The sequence below is a fragment of the Seriola aureovittata genome, chromosome 1 (genome assembly GCF_021018895.1).
Source record: "Seriola aureovittata isolate HTS-2021-v1 ecotype China chromosome 1, ASM2101889v1, whole genome shotgun sequence".
In the NCBI taxonomy this organism is placed as follows: domain Eukaryota; kingdom Metazoa; phylum Chordata; class Actinopteri; order Carangiformes; family Carangidae; genus Seriola; species Seriola aureovittata.
Window position 1 is genome coordinate 2,143,684 of NC_079364.1, and position 17,914 is coordinate 2,161,597.

The 17,914-nt window shown below is 39.8% G+C and overlaps 1 protein-coding gene, 2 long non-coding RNA genes and 2 other non-coding genes across 6 annotated transcripts; 3 read left to right on the forward strand and 2 right to left on the reverse strand.

Moving 5' to 3' along the window:
* Positions 1–3,006: 3,006 nt before the first annotated feature.
* LOC130170192 (retinal cone rhodopsin-sensitive cGMP 3',5'-cyclic phosphodiesterase subunit gamma-like) lies at positions 3,007–3,430 on the forward strand. The gene is made up of 3 exons (XM_056377412.1): positions 3,007–3,116; positions 3,213–3,250; positions 3,354–3,430. Exons 1-3 carry the CDS (start codon positions 3,010–3,012, stop codon positions 3,428–3,430), a joined length of 222 nt encoding a protein of 73 aa, XP_056233387.1. The 5' UTR covers positions 3,007–3,009.
* Positions 3,431–7,871: 4,441 nt separating this feature from the next.
* On the forward strand, positions 7,872–11,051 carry LOC130173655 (uncharacterized). The gene is made up of 4 exons (XR_008828464.1): positions 7,872–7,945; positions 8,042–8,158; positions 8,813–8,902; positions 10,304–11,051. It is a non-coding gene; the product is annotated as an uncharacterized LOC130173655 (long non-coding RNA).
* LOC130174773 (U6 spliceosomal RNA) lies at positions 9,357–9,462 on the forward strand. The gene has a single exon (XR_008828630.1). It is a non-coding gene; the product is annotated as a U6 spliceosomal RNA (small nuclear RNA).
* Positions 11,052–13,998: 2,947 nt separating the features above from the next.
* LOC130173645 (uncharacterized) lies at positions 13,999–17,395 on the reverse strand. 2 transcript variants are annotated; one of them, XR_008828460.1, is made up of 4 exons: positions 17,092–17,395; positions 16,879–16,995; positions 15,379–16,224; positions 13,999–14,733 (listed from the first exon to the last, which is right to left on the reverse strand). It is a non-coding gene; the product is annotated as an uncharacterized LOC130173645 (long non-coding RNA). The 2 variants fall into 2 exon arrangements; XR_008828463.1 differs by having other exon boundaries at positions 16,135–16,224; positions 17,092–17,313.
* Positions 15,575–15,680, reverse strand: LOC130174779 (U6 spliceosomal RNA). The gene has a single exon (XR_008828631.1). It is a non-coding gene; the product is annotated as a U6 spliceosomal RNA (small nuclear RNA).
* Positions 17,396–17,914: the final 519 nt, after the last annotated feature.

Consider the following 17,914-nt stretch of genomic DNA (forward strand, 5'->3'; position numbering starts at 1 on the left):
TTTCTTCAGGCTGTCGTCTTCATAAATTTCATTGGAACGGCACCAAACAAAAGTTCCAGTATCATCACCTTGCCCAATGCAGATTCGCGATTCATCACTGAATATCACTTTCATCCAGTCATCCACAGTCCATAAATGCTTTTCTTTAGTCCACCGTAACCTTGGTCTTTTCTGTTTAGGTGTTAATGATGGCTTTCGTTTGGCTTTTCTGTATGTAAATCCTATTTCCTTTAGGCGATTTCTTACAGTTCGGTCACAGACATTGACTCCAGTTTCTGCCCATTTGTTCCCCATTTGTTTTGTTGTGCATTTTCTGTTTTCAAGACATATTGCTTTAAGTTTTATATCTTGACGCTTTGATGTCTTCCTTGGTCTACCAGTATGCTTCCCTTTTACAACCTTCCCATTTTGTTTGTACTTGGTCCAGATTTTAGACACAGCTGACTGGGAACAACCAACATCTTTTGCAACATTGCGTGATGATTTACCTTCTTGAAGAAGTTTTATAATCCTCTCCTTTGTTTCAACTGACATCTCTCGTGTTGGAGCCATGATTCATGTCAATCTGTTTGGTGCAACAGCTCTCCAAGGTGTGAGCGCTCTTTTTTAACTGCAGACTAATTAGCAGATTTAATCTGATGCAGGTGTTTGTTTTAGAACTGCAAATTACATTACATTTTCCTCTGCTTGATCTAAAAAAGCAATTGTGACTGACTATAACACTTTTCTTTATTTCGTTTATTGTTTCTTAAAGCCAGAAGGTTGGCATTTTAAATAATGATAGTTTTGTGGCATGTCTGTGATTTGCTTTTTTTCTACAAAATTAAACAATTGAATGAACATCCTCCAAGAGCGGTGATTCCATAATTTTTGCCAGGGGTTGTATCTCCATGTGTGATTTGATGATGATCAGTTCATTAAATTAAATTCAAAATAACTTCCATTTCTCACTGATTGTTTTTAATAAAAAAGTTCTGTGTCTTCACTTCCAATATCTATAAACCACACACTCTTGTATATAATCCACTCATTCCTAATGGGAGTGGGCGTATTTTTAAACAGCCTTATGGATAATCCTGCTGAGGTGAATGGAGACATGGTTGATGTCACAGTTTTTACATTTTATTATGTTTACACATTATGTAAAATATAAACTATGGAAAGATGTTCAGTCACTGAAATATAAGAAATATCTATATATATATATATATACAAAGAAAATCCAGATTTATTGTTCACAACTCACAAACACACAACAGACGCAACAACAAACATGTAAGAGAAAAAACTAAGTGATTTAAAAAATGGAAAAAATAAAAGAAATAAATGAAATAATGAAAATAATTGCAGAGGGTCTCAGTAGAAAAAACAACTAATAATAATAAAATAAAATGTGTGTGGACAAAATAGATAGAATAGCATTGAGGTTTAGTATGTATGATGTATATTACACACAAACACACCACATCAAACTGTACACACTCATAAGTATAACACATTTAAAATTAATTTCTGTCTCATTTTTTGCTCACATGGACGTGTCGCCTCATGTTGCATCACTGCAGCTCATAGGATCATGTAAAGCCGAACACGTTTCACAGTTGAGCCCTAATATCTTCCTTGTTATGCAAAGGTCTCATGCTCCCTCGGACTTCGCAGCTTGAACGACGGTGAGAGAGATTATTACCTGTAATCCTCTGTTTACTCATCGTGGTGTCCTGAACCAAACCTGTACTGATGAAAATTAATGAGCTTGTGTGTTAATAAAGTTTTGTTTATGTTGATCATCAGACTCAAACCATTTTCAATTTAATATTTACATTTACTTTTTTTTTTAAAGAGTTTTATTCTTCTTATTTAGATTTTTATGGGAAACACTGAGAAAGAAAAGACAGTTGAAATATATGACTAGTGATTTACTAATGACTGACCCTCTGAGACCCCTATGATTATCTTTGACTTATCAGGATTACTTATAAGCCTTCACTCAGAATACTTCCAGCCAGCCCCTGTGGCTTTTGTTAGCTCCAAGCAATAAGTGGGAGGGGGTTAAACCAAGACTATAAAGACAGGGTGAGGACACGATGATGAGACAGAAGAGACAGACTGCAAGAAGAAAGAGGACTCCGTCTTTGTCTTGTAGTTGCTTTTTTGCTTCTTCTTCTTTGACGTCCAGTCGTCCAGGAAAACAACAAGTAAGTGCATTTCTCCGTTACTATCCGATCTCCTTAAATTCAATATTGCTTTTCAAAATATTTCTCATTTAAATTCATTAAACATGAGCACAGGTTGTGGAAAGAGACCAGAACTGTAACTTCAACATCTCTCCAACCCAACATGGTCTTTCCTCAGTTTCATAGATATTAGATCTGAATCTGAATCTGAAAAAAAGATGAAAGGATGAGATCAACTGAATAAGCAACAAAAACACATCAAAAATGAGAATACAATAGTTAATTTATTCATTTAAGAAGTAAAACTGTCCGGTGTCTTCCTCTGTGTTTTTGCCTGTGGTTAAGAAATGAACTGAAGCTGTTTTCTGTATCTTGTGTGTGAAGGTGCAGAAGTGCCACAAGATTCATCTGTAAATATTGTACTGTAGATCCTCTGGTGGAGATCAGGTTTAGGGATGTTCGGCAGCTAAATGAGATGAATATTATCTTTGAAAAATAGATTATAATCCTCCTCATAATCCAGCCTCGTCCCAGAACACGACATGGATCAGTGCAATCTTGTTCGGGGGCAGATTTTGATCCTCAGGTCCTGCACACTGATCCCTGACGCTCGGACATGTTGTGACCTGATCTTTGGTTTAGAGACCGACGCTAACAGGATTAGCACTGTAAAATATGGAGAGTGTTTATGACACGTCAACAGGCATGAAGGCGTGTTATTAATAGAAATGAGATGAAGGGATGAAGTGTGAGTCGTGGTGGTGCAGAAGATCCACGTCCCTCCCCTGCAGGATTTATGATGAGTGACATGTTTGTTTGTTCTCAAGTCTCCGAGATGAACGCAGCAGCAGCAGGTGAAGGTGGCAAAGCCGCTCCCCCCAAGTTCAAGCAGAAGGAGACCAGGCAGTTCAAGAGCAAGGCTCCTAAAGCTGGACAGAAGGGGTGAGTGTGATCGTTTCCCTCCACTGCTCCGTTTCTTCCACCGACTCAAACATTCATGGAATATTTCACTTTGGTTTTTGTTGTTTTTTCCCACAGGTTCGACAACGATGTCCCGGGGATGGAGGGTCTTGGAGGTGAGGGTGAATTTTATATTTAGTCTGGAAATATTCCAGGTTCAGATATTTAGTCCTGATTCATCTTTTGGGTTCTTCTTCTTCTTCTTCTTCTGTCCTGCAGACTCTGCCGTGGTCTGCCCCTGGGAGGCGTTCGGTGACATGGAGCTGAGCGACCTGGCTCAGTTTGGCATCGTGTAGACCTGTTGGATGAGGGGCGCCGACCCTGGTCCTGGACAGATGTGACAGATGTGACCTCACAGTATCACTGTGGTTTAACAAGAGCTGAATATAAAGAGCTGGAGAAATGATTTCACCTGGATCAGACATGTCTCTGCAGCGTCAGGGTCCGGCACCAAACACAGTGGATAAATCTACTATTATATTTATTTTTGTAGTTGCTGTTTGAATATATAAATATTATTTTTTCAATAAACATACAGTAAATGAGAAACTACCTCTTACTCTTTTTGATCATTAATCAAAATAGTTTATCCAGCCATGTTTTATTTCCTTTAGTTCATCTTTATTCTTCATACAGCCACAGCCTCATTATATTCATGTTTATTTATATATATATATATATATATATATATATATATACACACACATACACACACTCAATAAAAGTTTTTTCCCTCAGTCTGTTATGTTACGTGTTTTTTTTTTTTCAATTGTCTCTTTACTTTTTTACCTCAGTAACTCAGCCAGGATGATATTAGCGCTGCAGTGAAGAGGGACAGTATTCATTATAATGTCAGTAGAAGGAGACTCTTCAGAGATAGATAGATAGATAGATAGATAGATAGATAGATAGATAGATAGATAGATAGATAGATAGATAGATAGATAGATAGATAGATAGGGTTAAACTATATGTGAAGAGCTGGAGACAAATCACAGTCTCCACTGGGGATTTAATGATTTAATCCCAACAAGGAAACATTATGACAGAATCAGTGATGAAACACAAACGTGAGTAAATCTTCTGTATTAGAAATGTGCTGCTCTGTATGAACCACAGTGGACAAGTTAATTGGGAGCAGATGAAACATCAGGATCTGAAGACGATCACAGAAGTGGGAAAAACAAAGACAGGAAGAAAAACAACCAACTAGAGGCGATCAGACCATCACATCGTGGACGATGAATCGCACAGAAAGCAATAAAAGCTGCTATATTTAGATATTTAACTAAAAAAGTTCAGTCGCTGTTAACCAGCCCATTAACTGTTAAACAGCTAACCCGCTCACTGCAGCTGCCCATGGCAGAGCGTGACGTATTGGCACAGGTACCAGCTCTCCACCTGAGCAGAACACGAACTACCACGTGCAGCGGAGTTGCAGTGGGCACGAGGCGGGACCAGCAGAGGAAGCGACTGCACTTTCAAATTAAAGTACTTACATGTTGCACCTGATAAATAAATAATATAAATCGCTGTCCAAACAAATACACAATATGAACTGAGCAAAAAGGTGCGATTGGTTGTGACACAACTGTTAAGCAAAAGACGGTATTGTGGGCGAAGAATAGGACCGGAAGTCATAAATCATGAAGTGACGGGCTTTACACAACTACTCATGTGATCACAAGTTCAACTAAATCTGTGGGGAGACTCCAGATTCAGATCGTGAATCGTGATTCTACCTAAAAACATTGTCATATGATCTTTTGGCCAGAAACATGAAACAAACTTAACACTGAAGAAGAATAAATAAGGGAAATAAACCAAAGACGTCGCCTAACACCCCTCTGCTTAAAGAAACGACGCACACTTCAGGGTCATCTCAACCTAAACTCCCAGCTGTACATTTTACAACATACATTAATTTTTGAATTTTTTGATTTATATTTGTAAATACTTATTTGCACATCAGGAGGGAGAGTTTAGACCACAACCCAACGACAGAGCTATTTATGTCATATGGACAAGAACTGGAAACAAAGATAAATTAACAGGATTAAATAAATAATCCTAAATAATTGAATGTATTGATTTGTTGCATAGACAAGCTATTTGTCTTCCAGGGTCTCAACAAACGATGGCTTTTCTTGTGGTTTAGAATAAAAAAACAAAAAATACAATTTGAATTTAAAGTCTTAAACAACACCTTGAGTTCTGTCTCTTTAGCCAAGCACATCCCTCTCAGGGAGCCCAACAACACGAACTGCCATAAAAATATTTTATGTTGTCATTTGATATATTTGTTTACACATTTTATTTATGCAATTTATTTGTGATTATACGCTATATTTTCTTTTATCTGTATTGGATATGCAAGACGCAGGAACTTACGCCTGTGTTGCACGGGACACTTTAAGTTGTAACACTCACCTTCCGAAGACCACCATGGATGTATTATTAGAAGTGAGTCTCAGGATTTAACTGTCAAAGATCCTCTATAGAGAAGATGCTGCACTACAGGCAGCACCAATGAAATGAGACAGTTCCGGTCTCCTAAGTGGGTGCTGTCCCTCAGCCCCTCCCTCAAGTGAAGGCAACTGGCATGAAATGTGACAGCAGCCAATAATACAATCTATACCTGTCTAGACTCACCTCTCTGCATCCTTTGGGAAAGAAAAGACAGATCCGTTTTTGTTGTTATTGTAGCCTGTTGCTGCACAAAGCTCGGGCATTTTAACACTAATTGATGGATTACTTGTCCCTGTCAAAAGAACACAATAATAAACAATCTTTGTAACAGTCAAAAGGGCATAAACCACATTCAGGATAAGTGCATTAACTATAGGAACAACTGAGCAAGCAGTTATAAGAATAGAACTATTGGTCAGAGGAAAGAAGATGGAGGAATTAATAAGTTTAATAAAATAAATAATACACATAATAAACAATTATACATTTAAGAGAAAAAATACTTAAAATCGTTATTAATTATAAAAAGGGACAATAGAAATCAGTCAGGTATTAAAGTGCATTTTAATACCTTTTGGTAATTTTTACACTGAGATTTTGTCCATGATGATGTGTTGATCCACCAAAGCCTTTTCCGCTTTGTTCATATTTAAATGTATTAATTAAGTCACTTATTTCATATTGTAAATGTAAAATTAGTGCCAGGCTGCATGGTGTCACTCTTTGTTATGAATTAGGTCAATACAATACAATATTTCAACACTGCAGAATTTCAATTTCCACAAATGTAGCCGTCACAGAACCCAGGTATTTTCATTAAGTACATTACTGTCCCAGATATTTGATTTGAAAAAGATTAAATAAATCCAAAATATTTTTTTTTTTTAATTTAATTTAATTTAAATGATAATGAATGCCACTGAACATTTTGTATACATAACACACAATGACGATGTGGGGAGTAAGAGACACGACGATGAGGACATCCAGGACGGTTCTTCCCCTCAGGGACCGGCGGGAGAAGGGGAGCAGGTTGCACCATCTCAGGCCACCACCGCCAACCCAGTGGACGTGAAGTCAGAGGTCTAATTTTACCAAACTGAGACAATTTAAGCTATAAACTAAAGCAATTTGGTTGTTGTGAGTGGAAGACAGGCTGGTGAACTTACGCTGTACAACTGCCAAGTTGAGCTCTCACTTGGAAAAATGTTGCTGTGACTTGACAAAGATGGCGGCATTAAGGCAAGGCAAAACTTCAGGTGAGAAGTCTGTGGCATCAGTTTGGAGGATTGGCTTTTGTCCTGGATGGAAACAAACGGGAAATTAATTACACTAGTGTTGACCAAGATAAAGCAATGATTTCCATGACTGCATATAAGAGAAAACATAACACTTTGATTTCTCCTTCGGGATCAATAGGGTTAGCAATTTTAGCCGTCTTAAATAAAAAACAGGCCTTTTCGTTGTTAATGTTTTCTGGTGATTTTATATTTTGTTATACTAAAAAATGAAAATCAAACAACTTAAAACTTTTCTCGCCCGTTTTAACCGTGGAAAAGAAAAAGATCCTATTTAAATTTTTTATTTTTGAGTTCTACAGGAGTATTACGGTCACATTGAGGAAAAAAAAAGTGAAGTTACGAGAATAAAGTCTAGATTTTGAGCATAAAATCATTATGGCAATAAAGTCGTATTATTACAAAAATAAAGTTACAAGACATCCATTACAAGAATTAAAAATATAAAGTTTTGAGAGAAAAAAAAAATTTTTTAGGAATATTACCAGCAGCCAATAAAACAGGTGAAAGGTGAGTCACTGGCAGAATCTCTTCAACATCCTGATGACGAGGATGATGATGGTGATGAACCAAACCATGAAGTATTTCCTTATTTGTGAAACCTCTGCTGAAGTGTAACTTAACAGGATGCTCCATGTTCCTCATTTTAAAGCCTCTGACATTTCTGTCTAAAACAACACAGAACCAAAAATTATGACTTTATTCTCATAAAATTGTGACTTTTCTCATAAAAGTACGACTTTTGTGGCTTTTTTTTCTTGAAACATTGTGATTTTACTCTCAAAATTAGCCTTTGACTTTATTCCAATAATACTTTAACTTTATTCTTGTAATTTCAGATATAGTTTTTTTTTCTTTTTTAAATACTTGTTCGTTTCTGAAAAGAAAATCTAATGATCAATAGATAAAAAACATTGACTCAGCTTCCGCCGTGTTATTTTTGCATACTTTACTACAAGGTCACGTAGATGTGAGCGGAAGGGTCACGTGCACATTTGGAAATTACCTGACCGCTCGTTACGTCCCACGCGCAACGCAGCAGTGGTAAGGAACAAATTATACAGATTTTTCACTTGGCATCGGTATAAAGTGTCTGATAAAGACTTCTGAGCAACATGTGACTTATTTCCCTGTCTGTAGGTCGAAGTGTCGGGCTCGTGGATGTTGAATTGAGGAGCACGCGATGCGGCGCTAGCTGGAGGCTAATTCGGAAGCTAGCGTGTGCGTCGAGTGTCACCCTGAGGCCTAGCTCTTCAGGTGAGCTGGATTCTTCTGTCCTTGTTGTTCCCGACTGAGTTGAGTGAGTGTTTTGCTCCGTTTAATTTGATATTTTCACTGACTTTGTCCGTGTAAAGTTGTAATTAATTCAGTTAATTCTCATGAGTGTAAAAGTCACCGCCAGTATAACCGTCTGTACCAGTGTCTGTTCACAAGTTCAATAAATATGTAAATCCATGGTGATTAATGAAAGACACGCATTTCTTCAGGAGGTTAAACACATTCTGAAGATGTTGTGGTAAATTCGGCTTATAAATATTAATCACAGCGACACTTAATGTCACTAATTGAAACGTTTAGGGTGTTTCCACTGCTCACCTGGATCCCCAGAGGTTCGTAGGGAGAACAGACATGAAGCTCACTGAACGTTATTTTTTATGCCGGATGTTCTAATGTAAACCTCCGGTGGAAAAGAGCATTAAATTATGTTTAAAGAGATAAAAATGCTTTGTGGAAAAACGATAAGATTTTAAATGGTCAAATTTCACAAATAGATTACGGTGTCTTTGCATTAAACAGAGCGGTGTGCTTAATGGACTGTTGTTGTTTAACAATACAGCACTTCACATCAAACGTATGTAATTAAATAACCAGTTGTTTGTCAGTAATATTTGATGTTGTTTCTCTGTCCAGGTTCTACAGCGCCCCTCAGTCCACAGACGGTCACACACTGACACCTGGTGGAGAGTTTGTGAAACTGCAGTTGAGTATTGTGAATAAAACGTAAGGAGCAGACTAGAAGAAGAGGGCTTCAGTGATTCTTGTTCTGATACTGTGTCATTGTCATGTATGTCTAGACTCTCTGGGAATGTTATTCTTATGTGAATGCAGGAGGGAGAGCCGGGGCTTAGACAACAGGATTGGTGGGCTGCAGGCGGGAGAACAAAAGACTAAGATAAGGCTCTTTGCATAAACTCCCATCAGCCCTGTGAGCTCTGGAGACTGTAAACAAAGCAATAAAGTCCTAAAACCGGGTCCAATCGAGTCACCTTGGTCCAGAGTAGGTATAGGGATCTTAATGCGTTACCCGGAAGTCTGTAAATTGTAGTTTTCTGTAAAGCGAAAGTGAACATAGAACGACTTTATTCTCTTAGAAACGTAAGTTTCGTATTCACCATGACAGTGTGTACTTCCGGTGCAGACCCGGATATATACTGAGCCGAACCTTGTGATTGTCGTGTTACTTCGGTAACACATATACTAAAATTGGAACGATACAGAGAAGATTAGCATGGCCCCTGCGCAAGGATGACACGCAAATTCGTGAAGCGTTCCTCATTTTTCATTCAAATATTAATTATTCTCCACTGACTCTAATGGAACAGCGCCCCCACCGCCGGCGGCGCTGCCGGGAACTGCAGCGGCAGGAGTAGCTGTCTGTTACAAACTGCATCTGAAGTCATTATATGACTAAACCGACCTGCTCTTAAAAATCAACGACTGTTAATAAAAACTACACGTCACACAGACAAAGGAACGGTAAGTGAAATAAATTAACTTAAAACTTACTTTTTCCGCGGGGTCGGAGCTTTGGACCTGTCCCGTCTCCAGTTAGTTTAGAGCGGGGGGCGAGAGCCGGTCCACCGCAGGAGAGCGTCGTCCACACCGGGGAGCGGACCGAGGTGTTCCCACATCCACCACCATCTCAGCCCAGCCTCACACGGGAACCTCCCCGACAACCCGCTGCCTGTCCGGCTGCCGACCACCCACCCTCCGGTAGCAGCGTCCTCCAGGCTTGGCTCCCCGCGCACTCTGCTCCTCTCTGGGTCACACAGGTGCAGTCACCCGCTCTCATCATCTCAGGTGCAATCACTCACTGTCATCAGCTGCACGCGATGTTTCAACTCATTTTCTGCTCTGAAACTATTGAAACGTTATTTTTTCTCCAAACCTCCTGCTCACGTACTGACCCTCGGTCAGACCCTGGTCCTCATGATCCAGCTTCTCCGGTTCAGCCCGACTCTCTCTCTCCTCCAGTTATTGACTAAAACTCGTGTAGAAACCTGCTCATCTCCTGTAGAGAGCGTGACTCCGCGTGACGTTAGAAACAATCTGTGGTCGTTATATATCTGTTTTGTTTCTGTGTGAACAATTGAGACTATTTATTTTTTTCTGTATTTTCAGACCTGCTGTTCAGTCCTGACCCGTCCTCTCCTGTTTCAGTGATGATCAGCTGTTCCTTCTCTGTGTGAAGGATCACAGCGCCACCTACCGGAGGAACTACATGTGACACTCTGAAGTAAAATGTCACAACACACCTCAAATCTGAAAGTGACTTCCGGTGAGGTGCTTCTAAATAAAAGCCCCAGTGTGTTGATGGAGAACAATAGAACAGATAACATTATTGATAACACCATTAACATCTCTGGGAATTTCTATTATTATTTCCACTATATCAAACAGTCTGAGCTTAAATACAACAGTAAACAGATGCTCCGGGTCTCTCCCTCCCCAGAAGGTCAGCGGTTCGATACCCGGTTGTTACAAAACTGAAGAAAAGCTTCAGGGGTTGTTGCACAGTGTAACTAAGGTCTTTGTAAATAATGTGGCTGCCTGATAAACACAGAACAGTGATGTATTATCTCCCAGACGGTGACAGAGGAAAAACCAAGATTAAGTGTCTGAGTGAAGTTGTTGTTAAACTGGACTGAGATCATGTGACTGAAGGCACCAGCTGATTCTGACTGAGTTCTGTCATTAACATGAATAATTACTGACTTTTTAATGTTTTGGCCTTTGAACCCTGACACCATGACTGTCATGAGCCATCCATGTTATCTTGTTAGTGTTTCAGTTGCATGTTGTCCTCATGTTTACATGTTACATAATGTAAATAAATCATAAATAATAAATCTTTCAAACAAAGTGCAGAGTGAACTATTTACTTTGTATTTATTTGCAGATTTAAAAACAACATAAACAGAGGAACACTGGCAGAAATGATAGATATGTAAGAAAGAAAGATAAATTATTTTTTAAAAAGAGAAAAGTCCCTCAGGTCCTCTTCTCTTTGGAGGGGTATCCGGCCTAAAGACGGTGGGGACCTCAGCGTCCTGCAGGTATGGTCCAGGTGGCAGGGGCAGGCTGTTCCACCCACTCAGGATGCCTTCAGCATCAGTGGGCCGTTTTGACACCTGCGGAAGCTTGGACTTTCCTAAAGAGTAAATGAACATCAGCAGAGTGGTCTACTACAGTGACACAGAACATGAGAGAGACATGTCATATTATTATATTAATGCAACTGGTGTGTGAAAACATTTCTTTTGAAGGAATGAAGCAGTTTGAATCTGTAACAGAGCAGAGGAGGACATGAGATCAAGGTGTTACTGCTGCATCATATATAAATACATATTCATACACAGTATATATATGTTTACACACAGATGTTATGACATGTTTTATATCTATAATCGACATCAGCTTCTTGAACAGCATGATCACTGACATTTGTATGAATTACAAAAGCCTCATTCTCCCGCAAAAAAATTGTAAAAAAAATAAGGTAAAAGCAGCAAACAACATTAGCACTGTAACACTGTACAGACCGACTGACAGCGGTGTGTTAGCATCATGTTTTTAGCCTAAAGACGGTTGAACAACATGAATGTTAGCTGGCTAGCTCACAACAAATACAAATATTGTATATCACGAATTCCACGAAGTTAAAATGATAATTTGACATTTACTACAAATCCGCAAATATACGGCGTATACAGTGATAACGATCACTCGGCGTTTCACAACGAGCCGTAAAAACCCTTCGGTAAACAAAGTCTGACTAATACATCAGTCACAAACAAGTTTACTTTCCTCAAATATCTGATGAAGACGACTGAATATTGTACTTACGTCTTCAATATTGTACTTACGTCTTCACCTCGTTCTTCTAGGAAGAAAATGCTTCACCTTGACCGTGGGCGTCACCGTTCAGAAGTTGGAACAAATCTACCTACCAAATGTTTATTGTTATAATGTTTATTATTCAGGATTTTAACCCTTTAAATGCCAGTTTGAAGACATGTCGCCTCTTGTTTTATTAAAAAAACCAACACAGAATATGAGATATTTCCCACATAATACATGATGGAGGGATGTGACATTGTTTTATATCAGAGTCTTTTATATCAAGACATTTCTCAAAAGCAGATTATGATCAGGGCGACTTTTGAACACTGGAAATAAATCATGTACTCATCCCGGCAGTAGCCCCCGTGGCACTCAAAATTTCCCTTGAATTTTTATACACATACTGTGTCTAGATAAAGGGTTAACCAACCACTGGTGTTTGATCATGTGACCTTGACAGTCACATGATCTCAGTCGAGTTTAACAACAACAACAACAACAACAACAACTTACGTTATACATCGCTGAGAGGTTTTATTGTTGTACATTTATTAGGCTGCCACATTGTTCACATATACCTCAGGTAACAACCGCTAAAGCTTTTCTCGAGTTTTGTTACGAGCGGGGATCGAACCGCCGACCTCCCGCTCCGCGGCGGAAACACAGGAGCAAACCCCCCATTCCCTCCTCTTTTCGCCGGGTCCCCACAGAGAAGAATACGGCAGAAAGTTCTGATTGTTCCAACTTCTGAACCAATGGCTGTCCTAGGCGATATCCCGCCTCTCCCAATCAACGTGCTGTATTTGTTCCAATTCTTCCAAATTCCGGGAAACGGCCAGCCAATCAGATGGCCGGATTTGTTCCAATTTCGAGAATACATACTTCTGCCGTCCAATGGGAGAGCCGGATTTGTTCCAACTTCTGAACGGTGACGCCCACGGTCAAGGTGAAGCATTTTCTTCCTAGAAGAACGAGGTGAAGACGCGGGTTCAATATTCAGTCGTCTCTCAGATATTTGAGGAAAGTAAACTTGTTTGTGACTGATGTATTAGTCAGACTTTGTTTACCGAAGGGTTTTTACGGCTCGTTGTGAAACGCCGAGTGATCGTTATCACTGTATACGCCGTATATTTGCGGATTTGTAGTAAATGTCAAATTATCATTTTAACTTCGTGGAATTCGTGATATACAATATTTGTATTTGTTGTGAGCTAGCCAGCTAACATTCATGTTGTTCAACCGTCTTTTAGGCTAAAAACATGATGCTAACACACCGCTGTCAGTCGGTCTGTACAGTGTTACAGTGCTAATGTTGTTTGCTGCTTTTACCTTATTTTTTTTACAATTTTTTTGCGGGAGAATGAGGCTTTTGTAATTCATACAAATGTCAGTGATCATGCTGTTCAAGAAGCTGATGTCGATTATAGATATAAAACATGTCATAACATCTGTGTGTAAACATATATATACTGTGTATGAATATGTATTTATATATGATGCAGCAGTAACACCTTGATCTCATGTCCTCCTCTGCTCTGTTACAGATTCAAACTGCTTCATTCCTTCAAAAGAAATGTTTTCACACACCAGTTGCATTAATATAATAATATGACATGTCTCTCTCATGTTCTGTGTCACTGTAGTAGACCACTCTGCTGATGTTCATTTACTCTTTAGGAAAGTCCAAGCTTCCGCAGGTGTCAAAACGGCCCACTGATGCTGAAGGCATCCTGAGTGGGTGGAACAGCCTGCCCCTGCCACCTGGACCATACCTGCAGGACGCTGAGGTCCCCACCGTCTTTTAGGCCGGATACCCCTCCAAAGAGAAGAGGACCTGAGGGACTTTTCTCTTTTTAAAAAATAATTTATCTTTCTTTCTTACATATCTATCATTTCTGCCAGTGTTCCTCTGTTTATGTTGTTTTTAAATCTGCAAATAAATACAAAGTAAATAGTTCACTCTGCACTTTGTTTGAAAGATTTATTATTTATGATTTATTTACATTATGTAACATGTAAACATGAGGACAACATGCAACTGAAACACTAACAAGATAACATGGATGGCTCATGACAGTCATGGTGTCAGGGTTCAAAGGCCAAAACATTAAAAAGTCAGTAATTATTCATGTTAATGACAGAACTCAGTCAGAATCAGCTGGTGCCTTCAGTCACATGATCTCAGTCCAGTTTAACAACAACTTCACTCAGACACTTAATCTTGGTTTTTCCTCTGTCACCGTCTGGGAGATAATACATCACTGTTCTGTGTTTATCAGGCAGCCACATTATTTACAAAGACCTTAGTTACACTGTGCAACAACCCCTGAAGCTTTTCTTCAGTTTTGTAACAACCGGGTATCGAACCGCTGACCTTCTGGGGAGGGAGAGACCCGGAGCATCTGTTTACTGTTGTATTTAAGCTCAGACTGTTTGATATAGTGGAAATAATAATAGAAATTCCCAGAGATGTTAATGGTGTTATCAATAATGTTATCTGTTCTATTGTTCTCCATCAACACACTGGGGCTTTTATTTAGAAGCACCTCACCGGAAGTCACTTTCAGATTTGAGGTGTGTTGTGACATTTTACTTCAGAGTGTCACATGTAGTTCCTCCGGTAGGTGGCGCTGTGATCCTTCACACAGAGAAGGAACAGCTGATCATCACTGAAACAGGAGAGGACGGGTCAGGACTGAACAGCAGGTCTGAAAATACAGAAAAAAATAAATATTCTCAATTGTTCACACAGAAACACAACAGATATATAACGACCACAGATTGTTTCTAACGTCACGCGGAGTCACGCTCTCTACAGGAGATGAGCAGGTTTCTACACGAGTTTTAGTCAATAACTGGAGGAGAGAGAGAGTCGGGCTGAACCGGAGAGGCTGGATCATGAGGACCAGGGTCTGACCGAGGGTCAGTACGTGAGCAGGAGGTTTGGAGAAAAAATAACGTTTCACTAGTTTTAGAGCAGAAAATGAGTTGAAACAGCACGTGCAGCTGATTACAGTGAGTGATTGCACCTGGGGTGATTAGAGCGAGTGACTGCACCTGTGTGACCCAGAGAGGAGCAGAGTGCGCGGGGAGCCAAGCCTGGAGGACGCTGCTACCGGAGGGTGGGTGGTCGGCAGCCGGACAGGCAGCGGGTTGTCGGGGAGGTTCCCGTGTGAGGCTGGGCTGAGATGGTGGTGGATGTGGGAACACCTCGGTCCGCTCCCCGGTGTGGACGACGCTCTCCTGCGGTGGACCGGCTCTCGCCCCCCGCTCTAAACTAACTGGAGACGGGACAGCTCCAAAGCTCCGACCCCGCGGAAAAAGTAAGTTTTAAGTTAATTCATTTCACTTACCGTTCCTTTGTCTGTGTGACGTGTAGTTTTTATTAACAGTCGTTGATTTTTAAGAGCAGGTCGGTTTAGTCATATAATGACTTCAGATGCAGTTTGTAACAGACAGCTACTCCTGCCGCTGCAGTTCCCGGCAGCGCCGCCGGCGGTGGGGGCGCTGTTCCATTAGAGTCAGTGGAGAATAATTAATATTTGAATGAAAAATGAGGAACGCTTCACGAATTTGCGTGTCATCCTTGCGCAGGGGCCATGCTAATCTTCTCTGTATCGTTCCAATTTTAGTATATGTGTTACCGAAGTAACACGACAATCACAAGGTTCGGCTCAGTATATATCCGGGTCTGCACCGGAAGTGCACACTGTCATGGTGAATACGAAACTTACGTTTCTAAGAGAATAAAGTCGTTCTATGTTGACTTTCGCTCTACAAAAAACTACAATTTACAGACTTCCGGGTAACGCATTAAGATCCCTATACCTACTCTGGACCAAGGTGACTCGATTGGACCCGGTTTTAGGACTTTATTGCTTTGTTTACAGTCTCCAGAGCTCACAGGGCTGATGGGAGTTTATGCAAAGAGCCTTATCTTAGTCTTTTGTTCTCCCGCCTGCAGCCCACCAATCCTGTTGTCTAAGCCCCGGCTCTCCCTCCTGCATTCACATAAGAATAACATTCCCAGCGAGTCTACACATACATGACAATGACACAGTATCAGAACAAGAATCACTGAAGCCCTCTTCTTCTAGTCTGCTCCTTACGTTTTATTCACAATACTCAACTGCAGTTTCACAAACTCTCCACCAGGTGTCAGTGTGTGACCGTCTGTGGACTGAGGGGCGCTGTAGAACCTGGACAGAGAAACAACATCAAATATTACTGACAAACAACTGGTTATTTAATTACATACGTTTGATGTGAACTGCTGTATTGTTAAACAACAACAGTCCATTAAGCACACCGCTCTGTTTAATGCAAAGACACCGTAATCTATTTGTGAAATTTGACCATTTAAAATCTTATCGTTTCTCCACAAAGCATTTTTATCTCTTTAAACATAATTTAATGCTCTTTTCCACCGGAGGTTTACATTAGAACATCCGGCATAAAAAATAACGTTCAGTGAGCTTCATGTCTGTTCTCCCTACGAACCTCTGGGGATCCAGGTGAGCAGTGGAAACACCCTAAACGTTTCAATTAGTGACATTAAGTGTCGCTGTGATTAATATTTACAAGCCGAATTTACCACAACATCTTCAGAATGTGTTTAACCTCCTGAAGAAATGCGTGTCTTTCATTAATCACCATGGATTTACATATTTATTGAACTTGTGAACAGACACTGGTACAGACGGTTATACTGACGGTGACTTTTACACTAATGAGAATTAACTGAATTAATTACAACTTTACACGGACAAAGTCAGTGAAAATATCAAATTAAACGGAACAAACCACTCACTCAACTCAGTCGGGAACAACAAGGACAGAAGAATCCAGCTCACCTGAAGAGCTAGGCCTCAGGGTGACACTCGACGCACACGCTAGCTTCCGAATTAGCCTCCAGCTAGCGCCGCATCGCGTGCTCCTCAATTCAACATCCACGAGCCCGACACTTCGACCTACAGACAGGGAAATAAGTCACATGTTGCTCAGAAGTCTTTATCAGACACTTTATACCGATGCCAAGTGAAAAATCTGTATAATTTGTTCCTTACCACTGCTGCGTTGCGCGTGGGAGGTAACGAGCGGTCAGGTAATTTCCAAATGTGCACGTGACCCTTCCGCTCACATCTACGTGACCTTGTAGTAAAGTGTGCAAAAATAACACGGCGGAAGCTGAGTCAATGTTTTTTATCTATTGATCATTAGATTTTCTTTTCAGAAACGAACAGGTATTTAAAAAAGAAAAAAAAAATATTAGCGATTATTTTAATTTTACGCCGGAGTACTAGGGCCAGATCAATAAAGAACAATATCTGAAATTACAAGAATAAAGTTAAAGTATTATTGGAATAAAGTCAAAGGCTAATTTTGAGAGAAAAATCACAATGTTTCAAGAAAAAAAAGCCACAATATTACTAATAATAAAGTAAAGTTTTACAGAAAAAGTCACAAAAGTTTTACTTTTATGAGAATAAAGTCATAATTTTATGAGAATAAAGTCATAATTTTAGGTTCTGTGTTGTTTTAGACGCAAATGTCAGAGGCTTTAAAATGAGGTACATGGATCCTGTTAAGTTACACTTCAGCAGAAGTTTCACAAATAAGGAGACACTTCATGGTTTGGTTCATCACCATCATCATCCTCATCATCAGGATATTGAAAAGACAGAAAAAAGAGGAAACTATGGCAAAACATGAATAAAATAATGTGAACGAAAATTAAAAATTATGAAAAATAAAACCTGCGCCACTGCAGATGATTACATCTTCATGGTTACTGATAACGTGTCAATTCAAATATCTGTCAGTCAGGTCAGTCACTGGCAGAATCTTTTCAATATCCTGATGATGAGGATGATGATGGTGATGAACCAA